This window comes from Podospora pseudoanserina, chromosome 3 (genome assembly GCF_035222485.1).
Source record: "Podospora pseudoanserina strain CBS 124.78 chromosome 3, whole genome shotgun sequence".
NCBI lineage: Eukaryota > Fungi > Ascomycota > Sordariomycetes > Sordariales > Podosporaceae > Podospora > Podospora pseudoanserina.
The window spans coordinates 1,202,546-1,219,288 of NC_085922.1; the positions used below are offsets into that span (position 1 = coordinate 1,202,546).

Consider the following 16,743-nt stretch of genomic DNA (forward strand, 5'->3'; position numbering starts at 1 on the left):
CATCTACCAGCACATTTTCCACGACATCATGGCTACCGACGAAGAAACAAAGCCCGTCTCTACGGACCTCCCAGTCCACCCCAAGCCCCAAAATGAAGACTTCGACATCGTCGCGACCTACCGCAGCCTTCTGTCGTCAGACAGGGAAATCACCATGCCCATTGCCGCCATCGAGTCCCTAATCGAGTTCCTCTCCGTAACCCCCTACGTAACCTCGATGGAGCTCGTCGAAAAGGTCAAGCACCAAAAGGCGCTCCTCCTTGCCTCGGCCCCGAACCCCCTCCCCATCCTCGCAGGCGCAGATCTCTTCGAGCAGTTCCTGCTCCGGTCGCTTAGGCCGCCACCGGCAGCATCCTCCAGCTCCAACCTGACCGAGCCCATGTCCTTCGACCAGACTCGCGAGCATCTCGTAGCCAACAAGCAACTATTTGCTCAGCGTGCCCAGGCAGCAAGGGACAACATCGCCATCTGGGGCGCCCGTTACGTCTCAGACGAGAAGATTGTCCTCACCGCTGGCGGGTCAAGAACAGTAACCAAGATTCTTCTGAGGGCAGCGACAGACCAGTCAAAGCACTTCAAAGTAATCTACATTGCCGAACCAACCAACACCCGCTCCCAAGCGGCCGTGGATGAGCTCCGCCAAGCGGGCCTCGAAGTCGAGACAATCGTCCCCAACAAGGTCGCTTATGTTCTTGCCAACCAAAAGAAGATCAACCTTGTTCTGGTGGGGACAGAGGCTATCATGCAAAATGGAGGTATCATCTCCGGAATGGGCACCGCTCAGCTGGCAGCTTTGGTAAAAGCCATCCCCGGAGGAATGAAGAGGTTTTATGTCGCGGCAGAGACGCACAAGATTGTGAGGAAGACGCCGATCGCGTATCCAATCGTGAAGAAAATGGGAGTGAGGCAGAGGGATATTACACGCTTTGAGAATATTGGCGTGGATCTGAACAATGAGCTGGTTAAGGAGCAGCTGCTTCAGGAGAGTGATGAGGTGGACTATACGGATCCGGAGCTGATTGATGGTATTATTACGGAGCAGGGCGTTAAGATGACGTGGCAGATTTGGGAGTTAGTTGATGATTACATATAAGGTAGTCAAATCACTTGCATGGGCTGTTTTGGGGGTATCGTGATGGGCGTTCAGGTTGGGAAAATTAGGGTAGGCTTATGACCGATGGCCCTTGATCTGGCTAGCGAAGGGTTAGAAGTAGGATTAAATACCCATTTGTTTGTTTTGGAGATGTTTTTTATCGTGTTTCGTGGATGGATAGACATTGTGACTGATACGAAGCACTGGATTTAAAGATGTCATTGGCTTTGGGAGGTTGGTCGACAACGCTTTGGGGAGAGATCATGGGCAAGCTTGCTTTCATTCAACGCTATCAGTTATCTTTTTCCAAGTCCATGATTTGACATGACAGCTCTTGTTGTATCTTGGACATGATAGCCTCATTTCGCATCTCCAATAATCATTGAGGTTAGCTCCTCTTCCTGTCGACATCATTCCCGTCCAGCTCTCTTCGAGTTTCTTCGTTCACCTTTCTCTCTGATCTACCAGCCGCTCGTAGGGTTACAAGTCAGCTTGCCTCCAGCTTTTTCGTCTAGACGAGAGACAAGAGTTGAAAGGCTTGGTTCATGCCAGTAACAGATCAATCGGACTGAGCTCTCCTGTGCCTGACGCGGGTTAGGGCAACTCATAGACGGGTTGCTGGCAGGTGCCCTGTGTATTCTTGTGGTCTTCTTGCGTGAGGAAGCAGCAGCAGCTTTGCAAGTAGTCCCGAGTCTTGTTCGGGGGGGAAACAGGTCGAATAGATGGTCGGCGTAGCTTTGGTGCGTTCGATGGGAAGACTGTCGAGGATGCTGACGAGTCACCTTGAGCATGCTTCAGTGGGCTCTTCGCTGCTTTGACGGGGCGGCGGGAAGACTCTGACTCTCCCGGCAACGGACAAGACGGTAGGTAGGTCCATTGGCTCAGGTTGGCCGTGTCTTGTAAGGTGATATGATCAGGATCGTCCGGCGGGGCATCCGCTTGGTTACTGGCCGTGATTATCACGAAGGCGGAAGGTATGCCTTTCCGAACCTGTTAGTAGGGGTACCAGACCTCGGCTGTTAGCTGGACAGTCGGATGGAGATCTTGCTTTGGGCGGCATGATTCCAACTTGACGGCTGCGATGCAGCGGTGTGATGTGGGCCGCAGGGCGAGCTCTTGGATTATCACCTGGCAGAGATCATGTTTCTGTTATTTTGCACCCTTTGCTGTCGAGAATATGGTGGGCCAAACTCCGGTGATTTGCCGTGTGGCTAGTCTGATGTCAACCTTATGATGTGTAGGTAAGCAGATAGGTATTCAGCTGTGGTGACCAGAATTAGTGGGCAAGGAAAAGAGATCAACCACGTGGCGATGTATGTAGTATGTGTGATGGATGATCAAGATATCTATAAGCAAATATTCAGCAACTCAAAAGTCAGTATTCGAACAGGACGATCTTTATATAAGGTGTTCCATACTTCCCTCCTTATCTCCTTGTCTTCTACCCCTTCTCAACCACCCTCTTAACTATCATGAAGCAGGTCCAAGTCACTCTGTTCGTTACATCGCAAAAAACTCATAAACTCCAACAACCAAGTTATCTCTCTCTTGAACCATCCCGAACAAGCCTCGATCACGAACACCGTCCAACAATAAATGAACCACATAACTTCAAAATCCCGTCGTCGTCGTCGAGGGTGCCGGCTCCCAAGCCGGTCAAATGGCTGTATCTGCTCGCCATCATACACGCTGTTTGGTTTTGGGTATTCTGCTTGAATCTTGCTGGTGGGTCCCCATGGCCAAGGAGCCTTCTTGACTTCTTTACCAGGTATGTTTGGGCGCAGGAAGTTGCCATCACGTGCTGCCAGCATCACTCTCGGGTGAAAAGAAGCGCTGCCGCGAGAGACATGCACGCGGGGCAAGAGGTAGATAGATGGTCAGTCCCCTTGCGGGCGACTCGGACCCGGAGAGAAGGTGAAGTTGCTCTTTGGTTTCGTCCCCGAAGTAGGGGCAGTCTATTCCACTAGGGTAGGTGGTTTATCTGAAATCAGTCCAGGTACTGAGCCTGAAGGTTCATCCCAGCGTAACAGGTGTATTTCCCTGTCTGGCCCCTGGCCATCCCTTCGAGTCGTTGAAGCGGGTTGATGCCAGCAGGGTCACGACAGCGAGGTAGACACAAGTTTGGATCGATTTTCTTTAACAGTACCATTCAAACTCATGAGTGTGGGGAGGCTTATTCAGGCAGAGGTAATGTCAAAGAGCCATGGAACCCAAGGATGGGTTGGGGAGGCTTTGGGTGTCGTGACTGTTGAACCAGGCAATATCCCGCAGTCCCAGAGACATAGTCAAAGTCTCCACGGGCTGCGCAGTCGGGTCATCCGGCTTTCTTCTCGCTCTGGACTCCAAGGTGGCAAGCGTAGTGGCTGGCGTTGTCCTTCCCGGGAGACGACCTTAGACCATGGATACCAGTTGGTGACACAATTGTTCCCATCCATGGTAGTAGGGTGTCATCGACTGGTTTTCGTCATCTGCTCCGGCCGGGTTTGTTTGACTGTGAATGGCTTGGTAGGTAGGTGTCGCCAATGTCTGGGTTGATGGTGATGGTTCATGGGACCAAAACACGGTAGGTATAAATGTGCTCCTCGGTCATCTGGGTATTCTTTCTGGCCCGACGGAAGAACAAGTCAAGTTTCTCGAAAAAAGGGATATATATAATCGTTGTTGCGACTCCTCTTCACTGAAATCTTCCCCTCGCTGGCACCGTCTGCAGAAAAAGCAACTTGTACCACCGCCAGGCACTTCGCCGTACTCATGGCCCTCAAACCGGCAGATCACCCCAGCCATCATCCCCAACCTCCACGGCTTCGCCCCCATTAGGACCTGCTCCCGGAATGAGAACTCCAGCAAAAGGACGACTCGGGCTTGTTGGGATCATCTTCTGGAAGGATAACACTATACCGGGACAGGAGGATTGGTCGCATGACAATCGCGATGCTCTCGGCTCGGTGATGGAGTATCGAGCGAGCTTACGACGAGCGAAGCTGGCATCTCCGTATGAATGACTGGAAGTGAATGTAACAACGCTCGCAAGTCGGTCGGTCCAGATACTTCACCCGAGGCAGCCCACAAGTCTGAGGTCAATAAACATAACCTTGAAGGGTTTGATCCGACCGTGGTGACGATATTGTCGACATTTGGTCGAGCTTTTTGACAATAGTCGTGGTTCTCTGGTGTCGACGACGGTTGCGCACCACAGCAACATCGATCTCGGGGCGGATCTTGAGGATGGCACCTTGCAGTCTTCTCGTAAGATGAGCCCAGAGAGCGTGAGACAATAATGCGAATAAAAGCCTCCTGGTAACGAGGGCTCATGGGAGCACCCGTTGCGCCCTCGTCCGATCCATAGACTGGAAAACAGTCCCACAGAGTGAGGTGCCGAAGGTGTCTGGGCGGCAGCCAGGTCAGCAGGCATGAACTTCTCGACTGCTCCCGCACACATCCACCTCATCGCCACCACCACCACCAAAGCCCACCCCAAGCAGAGGTCAAACAACAATTCCCAGCACATTTTTTAAAAAGAGGAATATATATAAAACACCCGCACCACCTATGACGCCGAGAGAAGCCAATCGTTTCAGCGTGTGGCCTTGATCGAACGTTGGTCCGTCATCTTTGCGGGCAAGGATTGAACGACGACCGATAAAATTTGTTCACACTCCCCCCACAACATGTGTCGGTTTGCTGCTCGGACAGTCAGCGTTTGTGAGAGAAAGCCAGGGAGAAAAGGTTTGGTAGTTTGTCCAATCGAAGTCCCCTAGGTTGTTGGGATCCCGAGATCACTTAAGCTGTTCGCGCATCCAACCGTGAATGGTTTCCCGGGGGATTAGGTACTATGGGAGCAAAAGGTTGTCCTTGGTCTTCAACTCGAGTCAGCCCGGCGCAGTTTGGACACTGTAAACTTCCATGGCTGGAGTGCCGGAGGGCCAGAGCCTTGGTGTGATAGGATGGCGCCGGCAGTCGATGAGGGTAAAATTTTCTCTTGGCCGTGGTGGCTGTCCGTTTAACAAGTGATTTTCACTTGTTGAAGACAGCAGCATTCATGCCGGACTGGTGGTAAGGAGTGGCGGCTAGGTGGCTTCACATTCGGGCGAGGATACGTTCTCTCCATCATGTCGATCCGCTTCCTAGAACGTGCCTGTACTGAGTGGCTGGCGATGGGTAATACAGGTAAGATGAAACTGAGCAAGGGATGAATCTCTCCGCGGTCGTTCTTCTTGAGGTGTGTGAATATATATAAGAAAAGTCCAGGCAAGTCGTCTCCCACAATGTTGAGCCACAATTGTGTCGATGTTTCTGGCCAGCAAAGGATCCGTGGAGGGTGTGTAGGGCAGCGGTCTAGGAAAGTCGCTGCCGGCGAAAGTGAGGTCAAGAAACAGGTGAAAACTGATCAACAATCAGTATTACAGAGTTTTAGTTGTTAAGTTCTGAGTGTAAAAAGTAAACAGGAAAACAGCCATAAAGCAAACACCAGGTGTGGGGTCTGGTGAAAGGTGGGCCTTGCAGGTGCCCACAGGGTGCTATTCAAGCTCAAAGGTAATGAGGTGGTTCGTCAATAAGGTCAGGTGGTAGGTATCTCTCTGAGTGTCCGACGGCTCCGTGGTTTTTCCCGACTGCCGCTTTCGAGCTCTATAATCTCAGATGTCAGCAGACACACAGGAACATGACCAAGTGTAGCGCCCTTACCTTCAAGAATTCGCGTGTCGCGGTGTCCAGGGAAGAGCTAAGAGACTAGGAAGGTGGGAAGGGTGTCTCCGCAAAACAGTCAGTCTATGACCCGAAGTGAGATTCAAGCTATGGTTCTAACCTATAGGATATGGATATATCGTGTGTCCATCTCAAGTCGAGTGAGTTAGGTTCTCGCCTCGTCCATTGCTAAGGTTGGGCACTGGTCAACGAGGTGCTGCCGTGTTTTTCATGTTATTCTGGGTCCCAGGAGCACACGGGATATCTGACGACACAGGCGCCAGTCTTGACATCGACGACAAGGTATCCCAAACGGCAAAATATGCCCATAGGTCTGGGTAGGTATCCGACCAGGAGAAACATCAAATCATTAGTCTGTTGGACAGTCCAGGTGTACCAAAAACTCTCCACCCTTGTAGGTATCCTGCATACCAGACTGAGAGGCTCTGCGACGGCACTGAAGGAGGCCAGAGCCTGGATCTGGCAGGTCGTCTTGTCTTCGATGAGCCTAAGGTATAGAGGTATCTCGCCGATCGTTGATGTTTTCCTCCGCCTGTGTACCTAGTTCAGTCAGCCAACACTGTATCAAATCGAGATATCACCGTCCAAACTCACAGCGTATAGCTCCATACCCTGTTGCTGAGGAAAGCGGTTCAAACCTCAATGAGAACCACCAGCCAGGCGCGCGACAACCCCTTCTTCAACTCGCCAAGCAAGGTAGGTACCTATCTGGCATGGAATCTGAATCGTTCTGACAAACTGGTCCAAAGCAAAACCTCTTCCAGTGGGCCAAACACAGGATCGGAGGTTTCGATGATCCCGCATTCAAGTAGTTGCTGAAGACTGAAGTCTCTCCACTCAGCTGGGAGAAGGGGCGAATTGGCAAGTTTCCGCTGGTGTTTGGTTGCCCGGGAATCCAATGTACTACTCTCGAGGGGGGCATCTCCAAAATACACACGAAAGATGGTGTCGAAACTGAGACGATGGTGCCCTAGTCTTGGTGAAATCTTCTTTAGGTCGTTTGGGGTTTGCCTGTCTGGTCTGGCTCTGTCCACACAGGTAGCGAGTCAACCTGCCGGTCCATCAACCAGTCGAACCACTCTTCGCGCAACAGTCTCTTTGGCGCTCTTGCTTTTTCTGACGGAGTAGCAGTGGCCTTTAGGAGGGCCTCAGGTTCTTGGGTTGTCCTCGGACGGGTCACACGAAGGATTATCTCCAAAGCTCATCTCGAATGAATCCACATGCCGGCGAGATTGCGTGACGGTGACGGCCTGGGAGAGTGCAAGGGCTTTGTCGTTCATCTTGTACCTGTTGTCAAGACATAGACATTGGCCCGGACGGGCTCCCAGGCTATGGTTGCGTCGGGGCGGTTGAACGGGTGCGTCGGAGGAGGCTCTAATGACGACGGCACGGTGAGGAGCCTGCTATCGGGGTGAGCACCACGTCATCCTCAACAGAGGTTCATCAGAGAAGGCGGAAATTGACTGGGTATGTGTTGTATTCCGAAGAATTGATGTGAGTAGGAAGTGCCATTTTGGTATGCAGGTAGGTATCGAGGGCATCAGTGAAGCTGAGCTATGATGTGAACAACTTGGGATGGGGGCCCCAAGATTGGGTTTCAAGAAAGTATGGTATATATATAAGAGAGACATGTCCGAGTTGGATTGTCATACAGCTAACTCACAACAGAGGCAGACAGGTGTCATGTTGAGGTTCGTTGAAAGGCAAAGTCCCAGCTGGAGAATTGTGCCGGCCAGAGCCATACTTGTGGGCAAATGGAACTGGGTAAACGCCAATTGATTGATGCCCGTTTGGCCGGCAAAGCGAGCGTCAAAGACATACAAACGGATAAAAGCAGCACACTCGTCATAGACTACATTGACATCCATCATGGGAAACTCCTTCATATGTTCACCTAGATAGCGTCACAAACAAAATCAACATTCGCATTGGTATAATCTTCCCCGTCCTGCCTTGCCCTGTCCCCTTCCCTCGCAATCCTCAACTCGACTCTTGACCATCCATCCATCCATAAAACATTACCGAAAAACGCAAGTCAAGTCCCATTCCTTCGTGACAGACATCTTTCCTATACGTTCGTTTCCCACCCCGACCCAGCACAGAAAAAAAGCAGACAACGACCAAACAGCAACCCGCAGGAAACAAAGACAAAACAAAAAAAAAAGAGAGTTTGGACGCCCATATGTCACACATAGTAGTCACACACAAACAAAGTGTTAGCTCAACAATCCCTCTCCCTGTCTTCCCCAAACAACCCCACTCATTCATATCCGTGGTATCCTGGTATCATAGTTTTTTTTTTGGTTCCATCACCCTCACATGGTGCACAAGCTAGCGAGATTTATTTCCCATAGGCCTTGGCGACATCCTTCTTGTACTTCTCAAGAATGCCTCTGCGGTTGAGCTTCTGGGCAGCGGTCACGAGGCCCTGATTTTACGATTAGTAAGCTGACAAGAGGTGAAAAGGAGGGGTGCGAGAAAAAACTTACATTCTGAGGAGTCCACTCATCCTCGACGATAACAACACCATCAATGATCTCAATGCCCGAGAGACCACCGGCACGACCCTGGGCCTGGAGCTCCTTGAGGACAGCGCTGTGCAGCTTCTTATCATGCACAAGCGTCTCGACACTATCGCCCTCAATACCAAGCTGAGCCGCCAGGTTCTTCAGTGCTGGCTCGGCGGGAACGATGATGGCGATGGGCTTGGCCTGCTCGGCATCGGCGTACACGCAGATGTTGGCGACAACAGGTACGGACCGGTAGATGGACTCCAGCTTCTCAAGAGCAATGTACTCGCCGTTGAGGGTCTTGACCAGGTTCTTCTTGCGATCGATGATCTTGAGGTGGCCGTTCTTGTCCCACTCACCAATATCACCAGTCTTGAACCAGCCATCGGGGGTGATGGCTTCGGCCGTCTCCTTCTCGTTTTCGTAGTACTCCTTGAGCACTGTGGGACCGCGCAGCCAGATCTCACCCTGGGGGTTGGGCTTGTTGGTGGCATAGTAGCCGGCATCGGGGAAGTCAACAAGCTTGGCTTCGACGGACGCGGTCATGGCACCAATGGAATCGGCAGACCACTCAAAGGGGTTGTGGAGAGTACCCATGGCGGTCGTCTCGGTCAAACCATAACCGATAATCATGGGAGCGATGGCGAAGCTGATGAACTTTTGGGTCTCCTTGGAGACGGGCCCACCGGCGCTGAGGCACAGTCTGAGACGACCACCAGTAGCCTCCTTGATCTTCTTGAACACGACGGCATCCAGAAGACCGCTGCCAGGAAGACCAGCATACATCAACTTCTCCTTGAGGCCAAGGGCACCCCAGAAGAGGTTGCGGACAACGGGGCTGCCAGCATTGACCTTGCCAATGATGCCCTTCTTGACAGTTTCCCACACGGCAGGAACGCCGATCAACACACTAGGCTTGAACTCGCGGATGTCGCCGTTGCAGTTGCGGACCGAGGCATCAGAGAGGGTCTTCGGATTTCCGTAACCGAGAGTGGAACCCCACCAGAGAGCGGCGTGCTCGAAAACGAACTCGAGAATGTGGGCCAGAGGAAGGTACGTGAGCAGACCATCGCCAGGTCCGATATAAGGCTGGACGATAGCGCTGGCACCAGAAACTGAAAAACACAAGAAAATCAGCAGGCTGCAGAGGGGAACTGGGGCTCAAGATGCTTGCTTACCGGCAGCAACAACGGATCTGTGGGTGATGGGCACGCCCTTGGGGGTACCGGTAGAGCCAGAGGTGTACATGATGCAGCAGAGGTCCTCGGCGGTGGGAGGGACAGGCTCAACGGGGTTCTCCTTGCCGAGCTTGACGAGCTCGTCAAAGTTGAGAATGTTGATGTGAGGGTAGGCAGCCTTGAGCTTGTCCACGTGGTCCTGGTTGACCTGGTGCTGGCTGTTCCAGATGACAGCCTGAACGGACGAGGCAACGGCCAAGACGTTGGTCAAGGTAGGCAGAAGATGGGGGTCGAGGAAGATAGCCTTGGCCTTGGTGGCGACCATGGAGTATCTGAGACCTTCCTCGCCGAGAGTGTCATAAGCAGTCACGATGGGCATGCTCTGGGAGGCAGCACCGTGAGCCGTCGCCAGCCAGTTGGCGCTGGTGGCAGCGTAGATGTGGACGCGGTCGGCCTTGTCGAGGCCAATCTTGCGCAGGCCGGAGCCGAGCTGCAGAATCAACTGCTCGTACTCGGTGTAGCTGTAGTACTCATAGGGGCTCATCTCGAAGAAGGTCCATGACTTCTCCACCTCGGTCTCGACACCATCCACAATCTTCTTGATCTTCTTCTTGTCCTGGTGTGTCCGGACGAGCTTGCGGGACCCCACACACTTGGCATTGCCGTACTTGGCGACAGCGGCGCGGACAAGCTCATAGACGGTGGTGACATCGGGAGCAGGCCGCTCGACGAATTCTGGGATAGCCAGCGGTTGTCTGCGAACTGGCGTCTCGCCCTCGACGGGAGTCTGGCCGGGAACTTCAACAGTGAAGGGGCCCTTCGCCGTCATGCGTGGGATGAGCTGGATGGATGTCGATGACTTGGCCATTGTGAATTATTTTGATATTAGATTCGGTCGGTGGACGCGATTAGGGAAGCTGGGGAGTAGTAACCCGCTGGACGCCGGTGGCTGGCTCAAGGTAAAGACGGGAGATGCAGAACCTTTCTTTTTGTTCCGAGTTTGTTTGAACCTTTGAGGGTTTGGATGGTACACGGGGTGCTTTAGGGAGTGCCCGTCGAAACGATCCAGCGAGGGGACGAGGCAGGCGACCTGGTGAGGGGATGGGGCACTAGGGACGGAGGAGGGAGAATAAGAATTCAGAACAGACAGACAGAGACGGAGACAAAGAGGGCAGGGAGGCAAGGGGTTTTTGACAAGCTGTGGTGGAGAGGAGGGACAGGGAAGTCTTTCACCTCAACAACGCGAGGCACACGATTGTTTGGGGTGAGCTCCCTGGCCCCTGCGCTCCCTGGGCCCACCCTGCTGACCCCTGCCGGTTGCCTTTTTCGGCTGGGCTCTAGCCAAAGGGCGAGGCTAGGGCGCGTCCTGGCAGGCTCGGCAGCCTGGGCGTTCCACATTTCAAAGCTTTCCAGGCCATGGACACAGTGTGCACCTTTGGCGAAATGGCCACCGTCCATCGTCCATCGACCATCTCCGATCATACCCGGTTCCTGCGAGTATTTGGAGAGAAGATGCCTAGGTAAAACTGAAAAAAACAAAAAAACAGATGATGCCCACACATCCCACCATCAACAACATAGGACGAGAAAGCTAAACCCCGAGTAAGGATAACCCCTTTCCGGACGGTGGAGAGAGGCTGGTTAGCACGGTGGTTTGTGCGGCAGATTCGGGGATCGCAGGCGGGTTCAGATTCACCTCCATCACCCTCCGTTTCCGCTTCATGCTTCATACAATAGAAATGAAGAGAAGAGCCAAGCCGAGGCGCATATGTATCTGCCTCTCTATATTTACAGGAGGGCCTCGGTCTGTTGGAACTGGCTGACACCTCACCCTCGTGATCTTGTCAACATCTCCCGATGATCAAGAGCTCAGCCCCGACACCACACGCACGAGTTATGCGCCAATGCTGGACGGTTCGACAGGTCGACTTGAGTCCTGTCGACTTGAACACTGGAGATGGCTCTTGGCACAAGTCTTGGAGGTCCGCGTCGGTGCGTCCTTCCCCGCATCTGACCCCCCATCTCCCCAAGCAACTTCTCGATAGCTCTGCTCCACCCCTCAACCAAAAACTCTGAGGGCTTCCCGTCGGAACGTTCCAGCTCGGGTTTCCCCTCCTTTCAGGGCTGGGCAGCTGCTCTGCATCGCCAGAATGGAGTCGTTGGATCACCACGGCCGCTTTCACTGGCTCTCTATTTGCTACACTCTCTAGGTTTCAGTGTGCTGCTCTCGGCGCATGATGCAATGAAGAAGTGAACTGAATTTGTGGGAAGCCCCGGACGCGCCAATCCAGACTATTCCTCGCCTCCGCATTTTCTAAAATTGCACTAAAAACGCCCAGAACCGGCCCTGTCAGCCAAAGTCACCGTTCGTCTTGTCTTCCGTTTTCCCTGTCGTCTGATAGACCAGGAATTCAGCCACCAGCCACCAGCCACCAATCACCAACCACCTGTTTGGAATAATGAAGTTGGAGAAGCTGTTGCAAGCTCTGGGACAGCAGCCCATAGAGTCGTCCGAGGAAGGTATAAAAAACGATGAAGTGAAAACCAGATATGCAACCTGGGGGTGCAATAGTCGGGTAGACACGGACTGAATGGTCTGTCAACTAACACGCCTACTTTGCTGCCAACTAGAGACGTTTGAGCTGTTTGCCCAGGAGCTCCCCTCACAGAATCTTGGCTTCGTCGACTCCAAGGCCTCCACAGTCGAACTGACCATCGCTGGCCGGGATCTTACCATCCATCAGTCACCTGGCGTGCTGTCATCCAACCGTGCCGGCGGCACAACAGGAGCTGGTAAACAACTCCTCCCCCGGCCCCTTTCCGACCCCTTTCCCGCCGTCACACCGCCGTTGATAACGCTTACAAGGCTACGGACACGTCACATCCGAACGTCAGCCTTGCTCAGTGGCTTGTCTAGGATGGAAGGATAAGAGCACTGCTGACGGTATGCATAGTCGTCTGGAAAGTTACACCTCTCTTTGCAGAATGGATCAGCTCTGCATCATCTCTACTTTTCCAGTCTGAGATCCTGTCCTCGAACTCTCTCGTGTTGGAGCTAGGGTGTGGCATCTCAGCACTGGTCGGCCTGTGCCTGGCGCCTCGTGTCAAGGGCTACGTCTTGACCGATCAGCCTTATGTCGCCAAGTTTGTTGAGCAAAACGTTGCCGAAAATGCTCACATCTCAGCCTCCTCCACTGGCAAAGGAAAGGCAAAAGGGAAGAAAACAAAGGCGACGGCGGCCAGTCACTCAAAAGACAACAATGTCGTCTTTACTCCCTTGGATTGGGAAACAGACGAAGCGACGCCCTCTCTTCTCACCAACCTGCCAGACACAGCAGGAAGAAAGAGCTTCGATGCTATCATTGCATGTGACTGCATCTACAACGAAGCGCTCATCGACCCGCTTGTGTCTACATGCGCTGATATCTGCCGGCTGAGAACTCGAGAGTCTGACACCGAGGCAAATCCCACCATCTGTGTGGTTGCGCAACAGCTGAGGGACGATCAAGTCTTTGAAGGATGGCTCGCGAGATTTATGGAGTCTTTTCACACATGGAGAGCTCCTGATGAGTTGTTGCCAAATGGGTTGAAGCCGAGCTCGGGGTTTGTGGTTCATATTGGGATATTGAAGGAGGCATATACCCCTTAGTACATGATGAATGGAAACAGCTCAGGCCACAACGAATATAATAATATCTCCCCTCTACAACCTCCCTTTCGATGCAATACCTATCCTGATTATCCCTCACACATACCACATGTCATCCACAGCTTCGTTCAACCTATCCTAGCTACTTCTACAAACCCCCTACACCACCGCCGATACCGAATTCACCACCCAGATCAATCAGATAAGATTACCAACCCAAGCCTCTTTTCTGAGTTTTAAGTCCCCCTGTCTCCTTTGACAAATGGGGAGTTATGGAGCCCTCAAAAAAGTCTCAACACCCCCTATCCATGGTATCCCGAGTCAGTCTCAGACCGGCCACCCTTGTCCTGCAAGGTATGTCGACCACAACAAAAAAAAGGATGAAAAGATTTGATACAGACAGGGATAGTTTTGGGGAAGACGGGGGGAAAAAATAAGGACTCGGATACCGGGAGTCGAACCCGGGGCTGTTGAGGGAACAGACACTTCTGAGAAGTGAGAGTCAACGATGTTACCGCTACACCATACCCGATTTGAATCGTGGATGGTCCAATTTTGATAGGGAGAGGGTGTGGGGATGGGATATGAATAGGACTTGGAAAGGGCAAAGAGAGATGAGGTCTTTGTTGTCGCCAAGCACCTTGATATTCACGAATTAAAAATACTTTGTTCTTGAAAATCCTGCTATATCAGAGCACAAGTCTTCAACCCGGAGATATTTCAACACACAGAGAAAGATGTATACTCTTTGCTGGCAGCAGCCCCAAATAATAATCTCAATGAAAACTCCAGAGTTATTTCACCATCAACAGATGTCTAGCTAGGTAGCCAACCTAAAAAAGCCCTTCAGGTCTTGGGCTGGCTCTACGGAAGTTTCTTCAAGGACTGTTTCAAAAACCAACGATTTTTACATAGGTATCTTTCCGGGGCTATTCCAGCTCCCGTCACTAGCGTATACGTTGTCTTTTAACAGTGGGCAAGGCCACTCTTCATCTTGTCTTGCATTGGGCTCCGGCCCTTTTTTCCCCCTTAACATCATAGGTATGCTCTTTGTCAAACCCTTGCACAAGAGCCGAAATACACAAGCACATGTTGAATTGGATCTCACTGTACATTACAAACCCGAGAGACCATAATAAACAAACACCTCTGGAAATTCAATGCAAAAAAGTCTTTTTTATATAAATCACAATCAAAGAATCCTGTGTCCTGACTTATGACGGGATGCACGGAAATGCATCCGACAATAACTTCAAACCCAAACCCAACACTCCATCAACTAACAAGGCGTGGTGGCAGAGTGGTCTAATGCGCAAGACTAGAAATCTTGTTCCTTCGGGAGCGTCTGTTCGAATCAGGCCCACGTCGAGACACAAACAATCTTTTCATGTTCTTGTTTTCCCTTATCCACTCCGTTGTGGATAGGGGTAGCTTTTTGGATATAGTATATTCCTTTTTGTTACCAGCTGCCCCCAGTCTGACAGAGAGCATAACATAGGGCTGCTGTCAGACATATCAAATCAGCTTCATTGTTCCTACAGTCGCTCAAAACAGCCAGGGTATATCCCTCAGAGCACACACTTATTATACCAGCCGAAAATAAAACAGCCAACATCGCGCCGTCCTACTATTCTTACATGCCCAACCGCATCTCTGGACTCCAAACTCCCGCCTGATCCCGCTGCTGTTCAAGTTCAACCGGTAGCCATCCTGACCCTTACAATCCCCAACTCGCTGCTCTTCGCCCACTCCCCATTCGGCATCATCCTCCACTGCAGCAGCCTTCCCTCGTCGCCTACACTCCCCAACACAACCCCGTCATCATCAAACCCAACCCTCCAAACCGGCGTCCTATGCCCCTCCAGCCTCGACACCATCTCAATCGTATGCCTAATCTGCCCCGGCAACCCAGTGATCTTTCTCTGCGGGTTCTTATTCGCCCCCCCATACCCAGGATGATGATCCCCCCCATACCCAGCCTCCGTCGCCAGTCCCGCTCGAATCATGCCCCCCTGCCCCATCCCCGTCCCCGTCCCCCTCTCATCATGGACTGTTCCAATCCCTTGAACCACAGGTGTAATCCCCCCAACAACAGTAATCACATCTCTCGCCGCCGCCCTGACCGCCGCGCTCCTCCCCTCATCCACCTCCACCCCTTGCTTCCTCGCCTTCTCAACATACCCCCCCATCTCCCTCATCGACCACCCCCTCGCCCCATCCTTCTTCTCCTCCTCCTCCTCCTTATCATACCAAGCCTGCCTCTCCACCGGCGTGTCAACCCTAAAGACCCTCACCATCCCATCCTGACACGCCGTCGCAATAACATCATACCCCCTAATATTCCCCGCCGCCCACGCCACATCCCTCACCAAACCCCTATGCACATCCGACCTCACCTCGGCCGCGAGATAAAACCCCTTCGTCACCGTCTGCACCCCCAAACTCTGATTAATCACATCCCTCGACCGATAAATCCTCACACAGTCCAACGCAACCGTGACCAAGCTCAGCGTGTCGGGCGGGACCCCCGCCTTCAACGCGCTGTAGCACACCTCCGGGTTGGGATCAAACTGCACCTTGAACGTCGTCTCATCCCCCCTTTTCGCAGGCGGCTGGTCCCGCGAGATAGCCACCTCGTCAAGCATAGTATAGTCCGTCAAATTCTCCGGCTGCTCATTCTCGTACACCGTCAACTTCCCATCCGCGCTCACCAGCGCAAGGTAAGTATGCCTCGTCGAGTCAACATGCTTCATGCTAAAAGACCGATACGGACTCCTCGAGTTCCTCGTCTCGAAAACCGGCTTCGCCACCGCCGAACTCGAAGCCTGTGGCGGTTGTTGCGAAGGCGCAGTCTCGCTGTGCACCGACGGCGTGCCCACCGTGCTCGTCACCGCCGAGTGCGGATGAGAAGTCGTGCTCGTGTCAGTGGTCGACAAGGCACTCGCAAACCCCCCGTGATGATGAGGCCCATGACCACCAAGACCACCACTCCCCGGCCTCGACCCCTCCCTCCCACCCCCACCGCTCTTTTCCCCCACCGCAATAGGTTGACTCCATAACGCCATCCCCCTGTTCCCCCCTCCGCCCGTGGCATTCGAAAACTTCCTCCCCGGCGCAGCCGTCGGGTCCTCGGCCCAAAGCTTAAACCTCCCCTCCACCCCCAACGAAGCCAACAGGTTGGGGTAAATCGTCGGCGGCAACCACTGCAGCTCGGTAATCTCCCCCCCGTGAGCAGTCCAGTTGTCACAGTGCCGCCACACCCCGTCCCTGTGCCGGTTGAACACGCGGACCTTGCCGTCTACCGACCCTGTCGCGCACCGGTCGCCATATTCGTTAAACGCGATCGACTGGACGAGGTCCTGGTGGCCGTGCTTGAGGATGGGCTCAAAGGTGAACTGGTCGTCGGCGAGGGGCGCCTCGTTGAGGAAGGCGGCTAGTTTTGCTGACATGGCGCTGTGTTTGTGATATTGTGTTGCAAAAACAGCAGCTGGTGTGTGACTCTCCCGCCTGTCGGAAAGGGCTGGGCTGCCCTGCCTTTGCCTGGCTTTTGCTTTGGGGTAGGTGATAGGTGGGTGACAGGCTCCAACAACTGACGTCGGGAATTCCCAC

At 53.0% G+C, this 16,743-nt stretch overlaps 5 protein-coding genes and 2 non-coding genes across 7 annotated transcripts; 4 read left to right on the top strand and 3 right to left on the bottom strand.

The window, feature by feature from the left end:
• Nucleotides 1–28: 28 nt before the first annotated feature.
• GCN3 (translation initiation factor eIF-2B subunit alpha) lies at nt 29–1,093 on the top strand (the record flags this gene model as incomplete). The annotated part of the gene is made up of 1 exon (XM_062945458.1): nt 29–1,093. One exon carries the CDS (start codon nt 29–31, stop codon nt 1,091–1,093), a length of 1,065 nt encoding a protein of 354 aa, XP_062801441.1.
• Nucleotides 1,094–5,734: 4,641 nt separating this feature from the next.
• QC764_0050380 (uncharacterized protein) lies at nt 5,735–6,406 on the bottom strand (the record flags this gene model as incomplete). The annotated part of the gene is made up of 3 exons (XM_062940406.1): nt 5,735–5,821; nt 6,209–6,337; nt 6,392–6,406. 3 exons carry the CDS (start codon nt 6,404–6,406, stop codon nt 5,735–5,737), a joined length of 231 nt encoding a protein of 76 aa, XP_062801442.1.
• A 1,732-nt stretch (nt 6,407–8,138) lies between these two features.
• On the bottom strand, nt 8,139–10,954 carry FAA4_1 (long-chain fatty acid-CoA ligase; the record flags this gene model as incomplete). The annotated part of the gene is made up of 3 exons (XM_062945459.1): nt 9,486–10,954; nt 8,287–9,422; nt 8,139–8,225 (listed from the first exon to the last, which is right to left on the bottom strand). Exons 1-3 carry the CDS (start codon nt 10,351–10,353, stop codon nt 8,139–8,141), a joined length of 2,091 nt encoding a protein of 696 aa, XP_062801443.1. The 5' UTR covers nt 10,354–10,954.
• Nucleotides 10,955–11,944: 990 nt separating this feature from the next.
• Nucleotides 11,945–13,134, top strand: RKM5 (Ribosomal protein lysine methyltransferase; the record flags this gene model as incomplete). The annotated part of the gene is made up of 3 exons (XM_062945460.1): nt 11,945–12,005; nt 12,081–12,278; nt 12,440–13,134. The coding sequence occupies 3 exons, from the start codon at nt 11,945–11,947 to the stop codon at nt 13,132–13,134; spliced, it is 954 nt and encodes a 317-aa protein (XP_062801444.1).
• Nucleotides 13,135–13,574: 440 nt separating this feature from the next.
• QC764_0050410 lies at nt 13,575–13,666 on the top strand. Its single transcript has one exon. It is a non-coding gene; the product is annotated as a tRNA-Glu (tRNA).
• A 754-nt stretch (nt 13,667–14,420) lies between these two features.
• On the top strand, nt 14,421–14,502 carry QC764_0050420. Its single transcript has one exon. It is a non-coding gene; the product is annotated as a tRNA-Ser (tRNA).
• A 326-nt stretch (nt 14,503–14,828) lies between these two features.
• On the bottom strand, nt 14,829–16,583 carry ALG7_1 (tunicamycin resistance protein; the record flags this gene model as incomplete). The annotated part of the gene is made up of 1 exon (XM_062945461.1): nt 14,829–16,583. The coding sequence occupies one exon, from the start codon at nt 16,581–16,583 to the stop codon at nt 14,829–14,831; it is 1,755 nt and encodes a 584-aa protein (XP_062801445.1).
• Nucleotides 16,584–16,743: the final 160 nt, after the last annotated feature.